This window comes from Aulonocara sp. 'chitande type north' Nkhata Bay, linkage group LG14 (genome assembly GCF_057382095.1).
Source record: "Aulonocara sp. 'chitande type north' Nkhata Bay isolate Kocher_YH1m ecotype deep benthic linkage group LG14, A_spYH_male_GT1.1, whole genome shotgun sequence".
Lineage (NCBI taxonomy): Eukaryota > Metazoa > Chordata > Actinopteri > Cichliformes > Cichlidae > Aulonocara > Aulonocara sp. 'chitande type north' Nkhata Bay.
The window spans coordinates 15256264-15270349 of record NC_141357.1 but is presented as its reverse complement, the minus strand read 5'-3'; the positions used below and the strand labels follow the sequence as shown (position 1 = coordinate 15270349).

General features: G+C 41.7%; 1 protein-coding gene across 1 annotated transcript; it reads left to right on the top strand.

Moving 5' to 3' along the window:
• Positions 1–1275: 1275 nt before the first annotated feature.
• Positions 1276–6973, top strand: vmn2r1 (vomeronasal 2, receptor 1). The gene is made up of 14 exons (XM_086262790.1): positions 1276–1499; positions 2016–2307; positions 2413–2655; positions 2773–2967; positions 3077–3202; positions 3362–3546; positions 3924–4044; positions 4124–4351; positions 4444–4567; positions 4862–5022; positions 5127–5322; positions 5477–5724; positions 5858–6057; positions 6193–6973. Exons 1-14 carry the CDS (start codon positions 1276–1278, stop codon positions 6506–6508), a joined length of 2859 nt encoding a protein of 952 aa, XP_086118916.1. The 3' UTR covers positions 6509–6973.
• Positions 6974–14086: the final 7113 nt, after the last annotated feature.

Sequence of the window (14086 nt, the reverse complement as noted above, 5' to 3'; positions counted from 1 at the left end):
TCAGTGAACTGAAGCAACATTTTACAGAACAGTGGCCCAAAATTCCTCCACAATGCTGATGATATAGAAAACGATCAGTACAACTTCTTGCTACTGAGGGTTGATCTAAAAGCTGCTGAGTCATGGTGGGATGTACAAACTTTTCACAGGAGTACATACAGTCCTATAAAGGCGTTCATTTCACATGACTACCTTATCTTTCGTCACATCTAAGTTTCTTCAAAATGAACAAATGTGCTTTTGAAACCTACACAGCACATTTGAAACATTTAATGTAAATAGTTACACACAATTGATTTCTTGCCGATCTCATCAGCATCATTCTGAAACAAATCACAAAGACCTAATCACACACTCCTGCTCCCACGCACAGACCCCTGAGGCCAAGTTTCATCATTCAACTGTAAATGCAACACAACCAAATATACGAGCTTTTAGATTGCTGCTTTCCTCACTTTAATATTACTTAATGTACTAACACAGACACACATAAAAGCTTTAGACTGTAATGGGCTTCAGTGTAATTTAGTTTTATTATGGACCTATTGTGCGCAGTCAACCATCGTTCCCTAACACGCGTCCCTCTGCGTGCCAGGGGTTCAGGTGTTTGCTGCTCCCCTCTGACTGAGAAACATGAGCAGACAAGCAGACAGTCACCCATCAACACACCCAGACCCGTACGCAGGGGACAAGGGACGCTTTAGAAACAGTCGCAGCGTTGTTGTATTGCATAGAGACTGTACAAGTTATCACATGCAGCTGCCAATTAACTCCTGGCCGGTGGCGGTTTATCTGCAGCACAGACTAATGAACTGCTTGGTATTTTCATACAGAGAGCGCAGAGATAAACGAAATTAAATGATGGGATGTTTCCAGGAGTTTGAGGCAGATGTGTTGATGTGTTTGTTTTTTTGTGAATCTTTGGTGGACCCAAAGTCCAGATTTTTTTCTTTAAAAGAGATTTAAACCTGTTTGCAGCCTTTGGATTTGAAGCACGCCTACTTTATTATTATTGTTACATTATTAATGACAAATTGGCATAAAGCTTGTGTGTTTAATCAAAATTTAAAAGGCCTTGTCCGTGTTTCATATTGAGAAAATACTGCTCATTTCAACTCGGGGCCCTCCTCTTCTCTTTTGCTCTGCTGAATCTGTAAGGTTGCCTCGTGCAGCACTTTTCCCCAGAGAGCAGATAAGACACCTGTCGAACATTTCTGCTTCCATTTGCTGTCTACAGCTACTAGAGCTCACAACCCCTGTCTGCGTCTACACAGCATGGACATCAAACTCTTTTTCCTTGGATTGTGTGCCCTTTTCTGCATCTTCAGACCTCTCTCGGCACAATCTACATGCAAGCTGAAGGCCAAGTTCAACCTGGGCGGCTATAAGGACGTAGAAAAGAAGACTGTCGTGGTTGGGGGAATGTTTCCTGTTCACAAGCGCGTTGCTTCCAACAAGGGCAACACTTCGAGTGTGCCTCTCTCCTCAGGCTGTGTGGGGTGAGTCGGGCATGTTTATGTCTTTTTTCATCATCGTTGCTATGCTGGGTTAGTCTTCTAGCTTAGGGCGCTGGTATTAAACAAACTAAAATTAAACTTGAAAACTTATTTAGGATCTTAAATGAATAAAGAAATTTTATTAAAGTATCCTAATTTTAGTACTTTCCTACCTGACAGTTTACTCCTGGGAGTCTTGGCTTCATAATTTTATAACAGAATCAAGACGGAGTAGTGTAACACCTCTGGGGCCAATTAATTACAGCAGGCCATATTATTATGGAGGCAGGCCTACAAAGTGTAGCACACAACAATAATCAACAAATTTATTAAGGGCTAGTTTAAATTATAATGTCACAAGACTAAAATGGTTTGCAATTAGTTGGTTTTCATGTATTGTCATTTTCTGCATACACTGAATACCTGTATTAACTGAAAGAAAGGTTCTTTCTTGCACTACTGTTTGTACTGGCTGATCTTTATTAATCTGCTGTTCCTTCGTCACTTATCATCCTGTAGGTTTAACTTTCGTACCTTCCGCTGGGCACAGACCATGTTGTTTGCCATCAAGGAAATTAATGCAAGGGACGACCTGCTTCCCAAAACTGACCTGGGTTACGTCATCTACGACTCCTGCTTCACCATCTCCAAGGCTGTGGAGGGCACCCTGACCTACCTGACAGGCCAAGACGAAGCTGTACCCAACTACCGCTGCGGCGATGGAGCGCCGCTGGCTGCTCTAGTGGGAGCCGGGGGCTCGGATCTGTCCATCGCGACTGCCAGGATCCTGGGACTTTATCATTTTCCGCAGGTAAGCCTGACACTCGTGTCAAAAAATTTGATAAAGTTAAGGAAAATGAACAAAGATAAAGAGTTCAGGCAAAAAGCAACAGTGTGTTCGTACTCTTGTCTTTAGGTCAGTTATTGTTCGACATGCTCTGCTCTGAAAAGTAAGTTCCAGTTCCCCACCTTCTTAAGGACCATTCCCAATGACGAGCACCAGTCTACGGCTATGGCTAAGATGGTGCTACACTTTGGTTGGACTTGGGTGGGCAGCATAGCTGCTGATGATGATTACGGCAAGTACGGCATCAAAGACTTCAAGGACCAGGTTGAGCAAGCTGGCGTCTGCATCTCCTTCTCTGAGACCTTGCCCAAGGTAGACAGATTTCAGTCAGTTTTGCCAGTCAATCTTTATTTCCCTAAACCAACTGTTAGTTCACACAGGGGTTTCATTTCTGCTAAAAAAATTTGTACTCTGATCTTTGGATTTTAGGTGCATTCCCCAGAGGCCATCCAGCGCATTGTTCAAACTGTAATTGACTCCACAGCCAAAATCATTGTGGTCTTTTCATCTGACGTGGACCTCAGTCCTCTCATCAGTGAGCTGCTCCGCAACAATGTGACCAACCGTACCTGGATCGCCAGCGAGGCCTGGATTACCTCCGCTCTCATCAGCCGGCCACCTGGGGTGAGCAAACAGCTGACTGATGACCAAAAGAAATCCAGAAAGTTTAAACCAGTCTGGACCAAATTTTAATGTTTGAGCTTAGCTTGATTATTTGAATGCTTCTATCCAGGTGAGCTCAATCCTTGCCGGCACCCTGGGTTTTGGGGTGAAGAGGGCTGACATCCCCGGTCTTCAGCATCATCTACTGAATCTGGACCCCTATGCAGACTTGCTCACTGAGGAATTCTGGGAGACGGTGTGTTTGTTAACCTTAGGAACTTGCAAACATCTACATGGTAGAATCAGTATTGCAATGATAATTAAACTGTGAATGATGAACCTTCAGTGAAAACACTGACAATTAAACAGATCCCCCACAAAATAACAATTTTGTGATTTTACTTTTGCCTTGCAGCTGTTTAACTGCACGTTGGACTACAGCAAAGCTATGAGAATGGCAAAACAGAGGGCCACGTACGTGAACGGCACACTGTCCAGGACAGTGACAGGATTGCCTGATGGGCTGTGTACCGGGCAGGAGTCTGTGGCACAACTCAACAACACGTACTCTGACATCTCTCAGTTACGAATCACTTACAGGTCAGCTCTCAATGCCACCGCTCAAAAAACAAACAACCAAAAACAGCAACTGATATATAACCATAACCCAGACAATTAAATGTGCTACTGTTGCAGCATACACTGAGAAAACTTTGTTGCTGTTGTCGCACAGTGCTCCTGAAAGCAATTTATAGTTATCTATTTTAGTTCTGTGTGTAAAGCCTCAGTAGCAGTGAGCCCTGTGTGAATCATTCACTCAGTGCAGTGTGTGCAGCTTTCCTGTGAACTGTTTCTACCACAGAAAATAGCTCCAAAGTAAGCAAGGTACTAATTCTGAAAAGGCACATTTGTCCTTTTGTTGTCTCGTTGTAGCAGGGTGGTAATGTTTATAATAATAAAGAAACTGTTTCACGCAGCGTGTACAAAGCTGTGTATGCTGTAGCCAACGCCCTGCACAACCTGGAGCACTGTGAACCCGGAAAAGGGCCGTTTGTCGGGAAAACATGTGCTGACATCAACAACTTTGAGCCGTGGCAGGTAAACGTGTGCAATAATGAGGTCACGTGTGTGCGTATTGTACTTTTGCTACTTAAACCTCAATTTTTCTCCTCCTTAGCTGATGTATTACGTGAAGAATGTGCGTTTCAAAATGCCAAACACAGGGGAGGAGATCTTCTTTAACGACGGAGATGTGGACGGCTTCTATGACATCATCAACTGGCAGGTCAATAATAATGGGGAGATATCTTATGTCACTGTGGGGAACTACAATGGCTCTGCAGCTCCAGAGAACAGGATGACCATAATGAACGACTCCATCGTGTGGAACAATGACATGTTGGAGGTCAGCGGTATATCGATAAAGAAGAAGTTAGCATATGCTCCTTTTAGATTATGATTCGGTAGCTCATGTATTTCTGTTGCTATGTGTGAAAGCCTCCTCGGTCAGTGTGCAGTGAGAACTGTCAGCCGGGCACCAGGAAGGGGATTCGACAGGGAGAGCCGGTCTGCTGCTTTGACTGCATTCCCTGTGCTGACGGAGAGATCAGCAACACAACTGGTCAGTAAACAACAGGACCACATTTCTTAAATGGTACATGGGCTCTTTCTTCTACTCTACTTGAGTACTCAAAGCACTTTGTACAACTTGCCTCATTCACACATTCATGCTTTAAGTGCTTCCTATCTAACATTCACATTTAGAAATACACAGAATTACACTGCGTGTTACAGTCACTGTTGATAATTTAAAACTCAAGAATTTTGAAATAGACCCAACACTATTAGCACATGTAGATTATGGTAAACATGGTCCTGATGCCCTCGTATTACACTTGGCCTCCCTTTATCACAGATGCTCGTGAATGCATCCTTTGCACTGGCGATTTCTGGTCCAATGCGGCTCATGACGCCTGTGTACCAAAACTCATTGAGTTCCTGGCCTTTGGAGAACCACTGGGAATTACTCTTATTGCCATTTCTGCCTTTGGAGCTTTAGTCACCATCGCTGTCGGGGTGAGAAAAGCCAAACACAAAATTATACCTGAGAGACTGACTGTCCGATGTGGAGAGGAAACAAGCAAAAAAAAAAAGTTAAACTTCTTATTTTTTTCTCCCAGGTATTGTTTATTATGCACATTGGCACCCCTCTGGTGAAAGCCAACGATACACTGTTGAGTTTTTCACTGCTCTTCTCTCTGGTGGTGACCTTCCTCTGCTCCATCGTCTTCCTCGGAGAGCCACAACACTGGAGCTGCATGACCAGTCAAGTAGCCTTGGCTCTAGGATTCGCCCTCTGCCTTTCCTCCATAATTGGTTGGTGACCAATTGAAATCATTTTTTCCATTTTTTTTATAGCTTACTTAACCTTTTTATGTGCCTTGATCCAGACAAAATAAAATCACTGAGATTTTCTCTATAAGGGGCAAAAAGGCAATCTGTGTGTTCACAGTAAACTTTTTTCTTTCAGGTAAGGCAGCAGTATTGATGCTGAGAGCCCAGGTGCTGAAAGCTGCCCGAGCCCGAGCAAGAGCTGCTGCCAAAGCTGCAAAAGCTGCTGCAAGAGCAGCTGCCGAAGCAGCGGCGAATGATGGCAGTCCTGATGTCATCGTAACCAACACTCTCCACAATGACACCAGTGCCCCTCCTATCCCTGAGGTCGACCGTCTCACCCGTGCTCACCAGAGGGCAATAGCTGCTGTAGCTACATTAATACAGGTAAACATAAATAATTCATCAGTGGGGGTAAACCTTAATCAGCTGTAAAATACGACATCTGTCCCTGACCTCTAAATGTTTGTAACATCAAACCATGTGGAAATATAGCGGACATTAACATCCTTCTTCCCAGGCTATAGCGTGCACAGTGTGGCTCATTGTCCTACCTCCACAACCCGTCAAGAACACCTCTGGTCAGAATATAAAGATCATTCTTGAGTGCGATCAAGGCTCAGTGGTTTTCATCTGTTGCATCTTTGCTTATGACATCCTGCTGGCTCTGCTGGCCTTTATCTTTGCCTTCATAGCTCGCAAACTGGAGGACTATGTCAGGTAGGTCACACAAGGAAAGTTAAGCATTAGCAATGCACACCCTAATTTTTCTTGTGGGGGAAATATTTCATAACACACAATGTCATTTATATATTCATCACATTAATTGTGTTCTCTTTTTAAACACTTTCACAGTGAGGCAAAATGTCTTACCTTCAGCATGCTGGTCTTCTTCATCGTGTGGATCTCTTTTGTCCCGGCTTACCTCAGCACCCGTGGCAAGTTCATGGTTGCCGTTCAGATTTTTGCCATCCTGGCTTCCAGCTTTGGCCTGCTAACCTGCATCTTCTTGCCTAAGTGCTACATCCTTTTGATCAAACCTGATCACAATAAGGAGGAGCTGATGAAGCCCCGACCCAAACCTAAAGATGGAACCTCAACTGGGACGTCAGCGTCTCTCGCTACGACTGCAACTGAGGCTACAATTGCAACCACTGCTATCGATGACTAGTGGCGAAGTAATAACTAAAGTTAGCCACAAATGTAAAAATAATGTAGACAGAAGTTGTGCCACTGACTCAATGAACAGCTGTTGCTGCTAATTAGGCTTTCTAGTCATGTTGATCACATCATCATGCTTGTTCTATAATTAATCTATAATTAATTTTATTCTGAAAAAGATATATATATTTCTTTTGGATCCACAAGTATTCATGCAAAATTATGTACGTGTCTAAATACCTAAATAGACTGAATGTGTGTACCTTCACATGCATTTCAATAAGTGATATATTAGATAGACCAAAAACAGCTATTTTGTAGATATAATAACAAGTTCAGGCTGTTACTGTAAAACCTCTTTGAATACCATTTTCAAACACTTTGCAATTTTTAAAAAGGAAATGCATACAAATAGCTTCGTGTAAAAAAACACAGAAATGCATGTATAGTGCACCTCTGCTGGATAATTTTATTACTCAATAATATAATAAATGTTATTATCATTACAATTATCATTATGTCATTATCATTATCATTTTTCTCCTTAAAGAGAAACATTATTATTATTTTTGTAGATTTTTTTTTTTATATATTATGCTAGATAACTTTAATAAAAAGTGGATCAGATGCCTTGGAGTTGGCCTCCTGTGTTGTCTTCCGCAGTACAAATGAGTTTGTGATGAATGTTACTGGCGCACTATCAGCCTTGCATAGTGCCAAGTACCTCAGTATCCATGTGTGGGGCACTGAGTCATACACTTTGTTGAAGTCAATCCAAGCAGTGCTTAGGTTGGTCTGCCTGGTCTTAGAGCCCTGGTGTACTGCTCTATCAACCAGGAGCTGGTGCAATAACCCTCTCACGTTATTTCTAATGCCTTTCTGAGTTGTGCTCATTGTAGCTCTCTTCACGACAGCACAGACACAGGTTGGTTCTTTGAAACGGGCGTTTATTACTTGGGCTTTCTCGCCTCAGCTTCACCATCGCCAATACGCCATGAGAACTGGTCACGAGTGAACATTACAAACCAATTAGCAACTTTACAGTACACATATCAAGTCCAAACACAAATAAAAACATTTCTCAAATGACAAATACCTCGTTGACTGCTTGTCCTGAAAAGAGGTCCTTAAGTCCTTGTGTTGCTTTTACTTTTAATAAACTTTTAGCTCAACACGCTTCATGAAAGACATCTGCTCTCGCAGTCCATGAAAAGTCTCTTGTACTCTCGTTAAGGATATTCTCACGAGACACTAGCTCTTACACTTTACACATGCAAATTTCAAATAAAGACATCAGTGTTGTGGAGAGGCAGGTAAATGCCTGGTAGTTTGATGCCATTGTGACCTTGTGGGGCTCCTTCATGATTAGGATTGTTTTGCCATTCAGTGTCATGGTCCTCCAGTGCTGGCTCACCCTATTCTCTCTCTATCCCTCCACTCTTCATCTTCTATCTCTGTGTATAGCTGTGCGTGTGTGTGTCCAGCACACCTGTGCTGATAAACTCACCTGTTGAAAATCCTGTGATCACCTGGTCACTACTTAGGAGTCTTGTCGGCTACTCTTGCCTCAGTCTGTGCTGTGCTTTTTTTAGATTTCCACCTTACCTGTTCTGTTCCCCTCTGTGCAGGACTCGGGGATCCTTCCCAAGTGAGATAGAGTTTTTCCTGTGAAGACATATTCTGTTAATTTACCTGAACTGGAGCCCTGAAACCCTCTGACTGCTTATCCATCTTCATCCATTGTCATTCACAGTAAATAAATGCACTGAACTTAACCTCCTGAGCTCCATTATGAGTCCACCAGTTTATATCTGTTATGACAGTCTAGATAAGTACCTGCTGTTAGCAGCCCTGTTATTTTTGCTGCCAGGCAATCATGGAGTCCTGTTCTTCCTTCAGCCAGTCTGTTCACTGAAGTGCAGAAGGCTGTTATTAGAGACAGGTCCTATATGAAAAAGAGGTACAACAAAAAGGCTATAACTGAGGCTCTAGAAACTGCCAAACAAAGCCTCACGGCTCTGACCACTAGGCTGAAGAGATATACCAGAGAAGCCAAGAGAATGAATGGCCTGTTCTCCAAAGATTCATCCAGAGTGTTTGCTTAGCTACAAGGGAATAATAGCACAAGGACAGACCCATACACACACATCTGTGAGAGTGAGGTATTACACAACACCAAGGCCAAGTGGCTGGTAGATACAGCAACCTCACAGAGCGAGAGCCAGCCAACATCTCAAAGGCAGACAGACGTCAAATAACAAGTCTTCAGGATGAAGAGCTGGACAGCACCAGAGCCTGCCATGATCCATTAGTAAAGACAACACTGTAGGCCAAATCCAAGGGAGTAGCATAAGTTACCATCAAATGCAGAATATACGAAAGTGATGCACTGTCCCCGCTGTTCTTCAGGAAAAGTTCTCCAGGCTTCTTAAAGGACACTCAAAGCTTTTCTTTGGGTGTTGGGTGCCTTTTGTTTCGTAGATGATCCCACACTCCATTGATAATATTGAGATCTGGGATTTGGGGATGTCGATCCAAGTTTGATAGTGTTAAATTTTTTTAATTGTGTGTTTTTTGATATATGTATGCTTTGCTGCATCGGACATGTGTTGGTGTCATGCCGAAAAATTAAGCTTTTGCCAGTCAGATGCTTTCCAGATGGTTTTGCATGGTGGATCAAAATTTAATGGTATTTTTCTGTGTAATTTCATGAGCTTTGCCAAGGTCTCCAACACCACTGGGTAAAATGCAGCTGCCCTTCCACTGAGACCATTTCTGATCAGGTTTCAGTGAACAGATCAACAGAAGATCTATCTGTATCAGGTCTTTTTTTCTATTTTCCTCCATTCTTTTAAGGACAAGAGTTTCGCACACTGTTTAACTGCACTTCTTCTTTTGTCCTCCACTTAGGACACACCACACCTTTAAAATGTAAATGGGGGGGGGGGGGGGGGGGGTATTATACCAATGATGCTAATATGATATACTCCACAGTAGAATTCATTGTTCCATGTGAGATGAGCCTTTGTGTTCCTTTTGGTCAGCATTGGTTTTCTCCTTGAACTCTCCCATGGATGCCATTTTTGCCCAGTGTCTTTCTTATTGTTGAATCATGAAACCTTAACTGAGACGAGTGACACCTGCAATTCTTAGTCCCTTTTCATACAGGACAAAGTAGGTTTGGATAAAATTTTTTTTTCAAAAGTGCATTTTACATTTACCCGGGTTATCTTTGTCTAATATTAAAATTTGTTTGATCTGAAACATGTAAGTGTGACAAATACACAAAGCACTAGTAGACTAAAGGAGAAAACAGGTCAAGAAACACTTTTTCACACCACTGCAAATCTCTTAGCTGGCTAGAACAATCCAGCAGAGGGCGCTGATGTAAGATTTTCTTTTCTTCTTCTTTTTAATCTGCACGTTGGTTGGATATGCACTAAATTGGCCACAACTCTCACTCTGATTTAAGACATTACATTTCTTTGATGAAAGGCTCCAATTTGATATCAATATAGGAAAAAAACATACTGCATCAATATATATGGAGTGATGAAAGATTAAAAAGATATGATGAATTTTTCAGACTACTTTTATGAGATGGAGAGATATTAATTATGATGGATTGCATGTGATGGCCTCTTACTGCTGAAGAGACAAAAGGAAGCACAGAGACAGCAGAGCGCACCATGATGTCATGTGTCTGTGTGTGTTTGCTGCTATAATGCTTTGATAATGTCTGTGTTACAAAAGATGAAAAAGCTATATTTTGTGTTGCTTTATGCCTCTTTCACCGTCATCATCATCATCATCATCATCATCATCATCATCATCACTCATCACTGCTATTTTTTTCTGCACGTCAACCTATGTGCTGATCTGTGTGTGTGTGTGTGGGGGGGGGGGAGGGGGACGGTGAACTGTGTCCAATCAAAGCTATCGGTGCGGACGGTAATAAATTCTCCTGGTGACAGAGGGGTGAAGGAAGGAATGTTTATAAGTTATTGTCAGCTGATGACAATGAACAGAAACACTGGTGCTAAACTGAGACGCGTGCACGTGCATCACTGCATATATATGTGTGTTAATCTTACTTTGCTTCTGAGCGTGCGTCCGTGCTTGTTTTCAGTTATCTGTAGGCTGTCAGAACAGTTTAAATCATTACAGTCTGTTGTTTTAATAAATGTTAATTTTCAACACCTGTCTGCTATAAATACAAGCGTTTAAATGCCATCAAACTGATGACTTATAGCATTTGTATTTCTTCCCAAATGTAAAATCCAGTGTTTAGCTAGTCTCCATCCGTATAAAATCTAATTAATATGAAATTCAATAAGTTAAAAATCTAGATACTCATAATGGTGGAAGTTGGGAAATTCCTGTGTTGCAACAGCAAAAGCATGAAAATGACTGATTGATCGAGAAGGTGGGACTGTTTTTTGTTCTGTGGCTCTGATTAGTTATCAGTTACCATCATGTTCATGCAAGAGTTATGGAAGGGTATGCTCTAATAAAGACAAAGAGAGGAATTTAGATCAGGGCTTGCCAGAGTCTGTCTACACCTTTTAAACTGCCAGCATGAACTCAAAATTTAACAGCACATGACATGGAAACAGGAATTTGTGGAGGTAAGTGTCTTAGATTACAGTGATGTACCACGGAGATAGACTTACACAAGATTTCCAGAATTGCTTACTTGGTTATCTTTGTTAACAGGCTGTCTGTGTAGGTTCTCAGTAAACGTGCTCTCTGACCTTGAGGTCGAGGTCACTGAAATTCAAACTCTTCTGAGATTTTTAAATGATGGTGTCAATTGGAAAATCCTAGAGGATTTTCAGAACCTGACCTTTGGCCTTGAGGTCAAGGTCACCAAAGTTCAAACTCATTCAAGAGTTTTGGTAGATGCACCTAAATGGCAAGGTAGGATATATCACAGGGCAGGGACTGGAAACTCAGAAACTGAGAGGAAAGGGCATAATACCAAATGCCAAGATGAACAGAACCGAATATTGCTGAATTTGAAATGTTTTTTCTTTTGGCTTACTTGTTGTTTCCTGAACAGAGGCAGCCGAAGGCTACATGACTGGCAGGCGAGAATATGAGAGCGCTGGAGAGTAGGCAGACAGGTGGAAAACAGGTAAGTCATTTCCTTAGCTGGGAATAGGATAAACAGATTGGTGTAGACAGACTCAGGTAAATGGATATCCAGGTAAACCGATTTTCAGATTGGGGTCCAAGCAGACAACTAGGAAGGAGAACAACACACGATACCATAGAATAAAAGCCAAAAACACAGGTAAAAAGGAAGGCCTGATTACCATGGTAACGACAAGAACAGCCTAGCAGAGACAGCTACACCGTCCAGCCTTTAAATACCAGGAACCAGGAGCCCATGCATAGGCCAGTACAGCAGAGCCAGCCCAATAATTCCACCTGAAGCTTCGGAGTAAAGAGTTACAAGTGGAGAGAAAAAGAGGAAGAAGACCCAAACTCTATGTTGCTGGGTCCATAACAGCATACGAATTATTTATAAGACTTTCCACTCATTTAAAAATGTTGTTCATTTCATTGGTATGTTATTTTAGCAGTGGCATTCCATCATGATAAGCAAGCCAAGCAAGGCAGTGCTTAATTTCTCAATCTAAAAACAGACATAAATTAAAATATACAATGTTGTTGAAATGCCATGAAGCTGCTTGCGTGTTTGCATGTATCCTTTACATTACTGTCATCTTGCGGCTGCAGTCTGCTATTGCCTCTGAAAGCTGCACTGATTTCCTGCTCGTAGGAAACTATAGCTGTCTCTGTTTTACAGACATGTCTGTTAACTACTGGACTGGAGCTGGGCAAACAGGGTTTTTTAAGCGCATCTTTTACTTTAAACTGATGGGAGACCAGAGATCAGTTCTAATCCTTGCTTTGTGTGGGAATCACACAACTACCTTGGCCAAGAAGTGTGATGTAGAGAAAATGAAGTTGTGCAGAAAAAGAAATGTGAGGGTAATGGGGAAAGTCTCTGCTTGCTTTTCCATACAATTTACAACATGTCATTGCAATTTAGAACAAAATACTACTTCCTTACATGAAGCTTATCAAAACTTGCCTTCACCTCTTCTCATAGCTTAAGTTACCCTCACTGGTTACACAGGCAGGTGGCTGTAAACAGTAAACACCATTAAGGACCTTTCATCGTCATGAAACCAGTCACTTCTGAATAGTTTCCATGACATTTGTGTTATTCTTAATGTCAAAATGATACTTTGCACTCAGGGACCCAAGCGTGTAAAGGATCACTTGAGCTCCTGGTGATCTGTATGTGCGTAATTCACAGACATATTTCATTTAGTTTATACAGCTATATTCCTTTTTCTATTTCTATTTCTATTGATACTTCAGGCGTATGTTAAGAAGATCAGTGTTGGCAGCTGACACCTGTCACTAACTGTATTTATACAGTCTATTTCCCCCCTGTGGAGTGAGAAGAAAAACGCTTGCAATAAAAAATCATTATAACGTTTTCAAAGCTGCAATTATCTCTTTCCAGCATCTCATATTAAAGATAAAATGAATTAACCTGTCAATTCTACTAATTTTCTTTTGTTAAAAGAGAATTAAATAGCTGCTACATATAAAAAAACACTTTGTGAGAGAAAATGGAGACCCCTGGGAGGTGCAAAGGCTCAACATGCGTCTTCTAATTTAATAGTGGAAGGAGCAGCTGTCCTGTTTTGTTCCACACAGTTTTGCACCAGTGTAGTTCATATGTGTGTGTGTGTGTTTGTGTGTCTTTTTGTTTAAACTCTATAATGTCACCACGTTTTCTTTATCACCCTCTCACCATTCCTTTACTGCATTTCACCCTCCCCCCCCCCCTCTCTCTCTCTATATATATATATGTAGTCTGCATATCCACCTATACTGTAGTATTTGCTGTAGTAATAGTAGTAGTACTATCAGTTTACCTTTCCGTGAGACCTCATGAAAACAACACGAATGACGGATTTTGTTCGTGCTAGAATTTCCACCCTAGTGACTCCAACATTGCACACGGGTCAGGTTCGATACACACTGTGTGACAAATTTTCTAAATGACCTCGAAGGACAACAGGTCTCCAAGTAGAGGTGGTGTGTGCAGGTCCATGTGAACTTTGGAAATATGCTGGTTTATCTCAAGAGACCAAAAGTGGACGCACTAAGCTAGGAGGAAATTAACTCCCAACACTGGGAGATGCTAAAGCTCTGAGCCATGTGAAATCCTGGCCAACTAACACATAACACTTCTAACTACTACCGGCCTGAATGTTACTCTCCAGTGTAAGAAGAAGGAAACTTGATTTGATGTCAGAGGGCTGCAGTGACTTTTGCAGAAAGGGAAGCAGACACAAACAGCACCCTCCACCTATTAACAAGACAAATAATAACCATTTTATGCTGTCCTTGATTCTTTAAATATGCTGATAGCCTCCTGTAGCTTCATGCACTCTACATGGATGTCTTAGTAAATTATTATTATTTGTATAATCAAATAAACATCTACTATACAATCAAAACAATTCTCTACTATTATCTGACAATGAGGAGTCGTTTT

What these genes read in the sequence shown, in the direction of transcription:
- vmn2r1 (XM_086262790.1), top strand. Translation starts at nt 1,276, where the DNA reads ATGGACATCAAACTCTTTTTCCTTGGATTGTGTGCCCTTTTCTGCATC. An exon ending in GACTTTATCATTTTCCGCAG is followed by an intron (nt 2,308 to 2,412) that starts GTAAGCCTGACA and finishes TCTTGTCTTTAG; the next exon opens with GTCAGTTATTGTTCGACATG. An exon ending in CTGCCTTTCCTCCATAATTG is followed by an intron (nt 5,323 to 5,476) that starts GTTGGTGACCAA and finishes TTTTTCTTTCAG; the next exon opens with GTAAGGCAGCAGTATTGATG.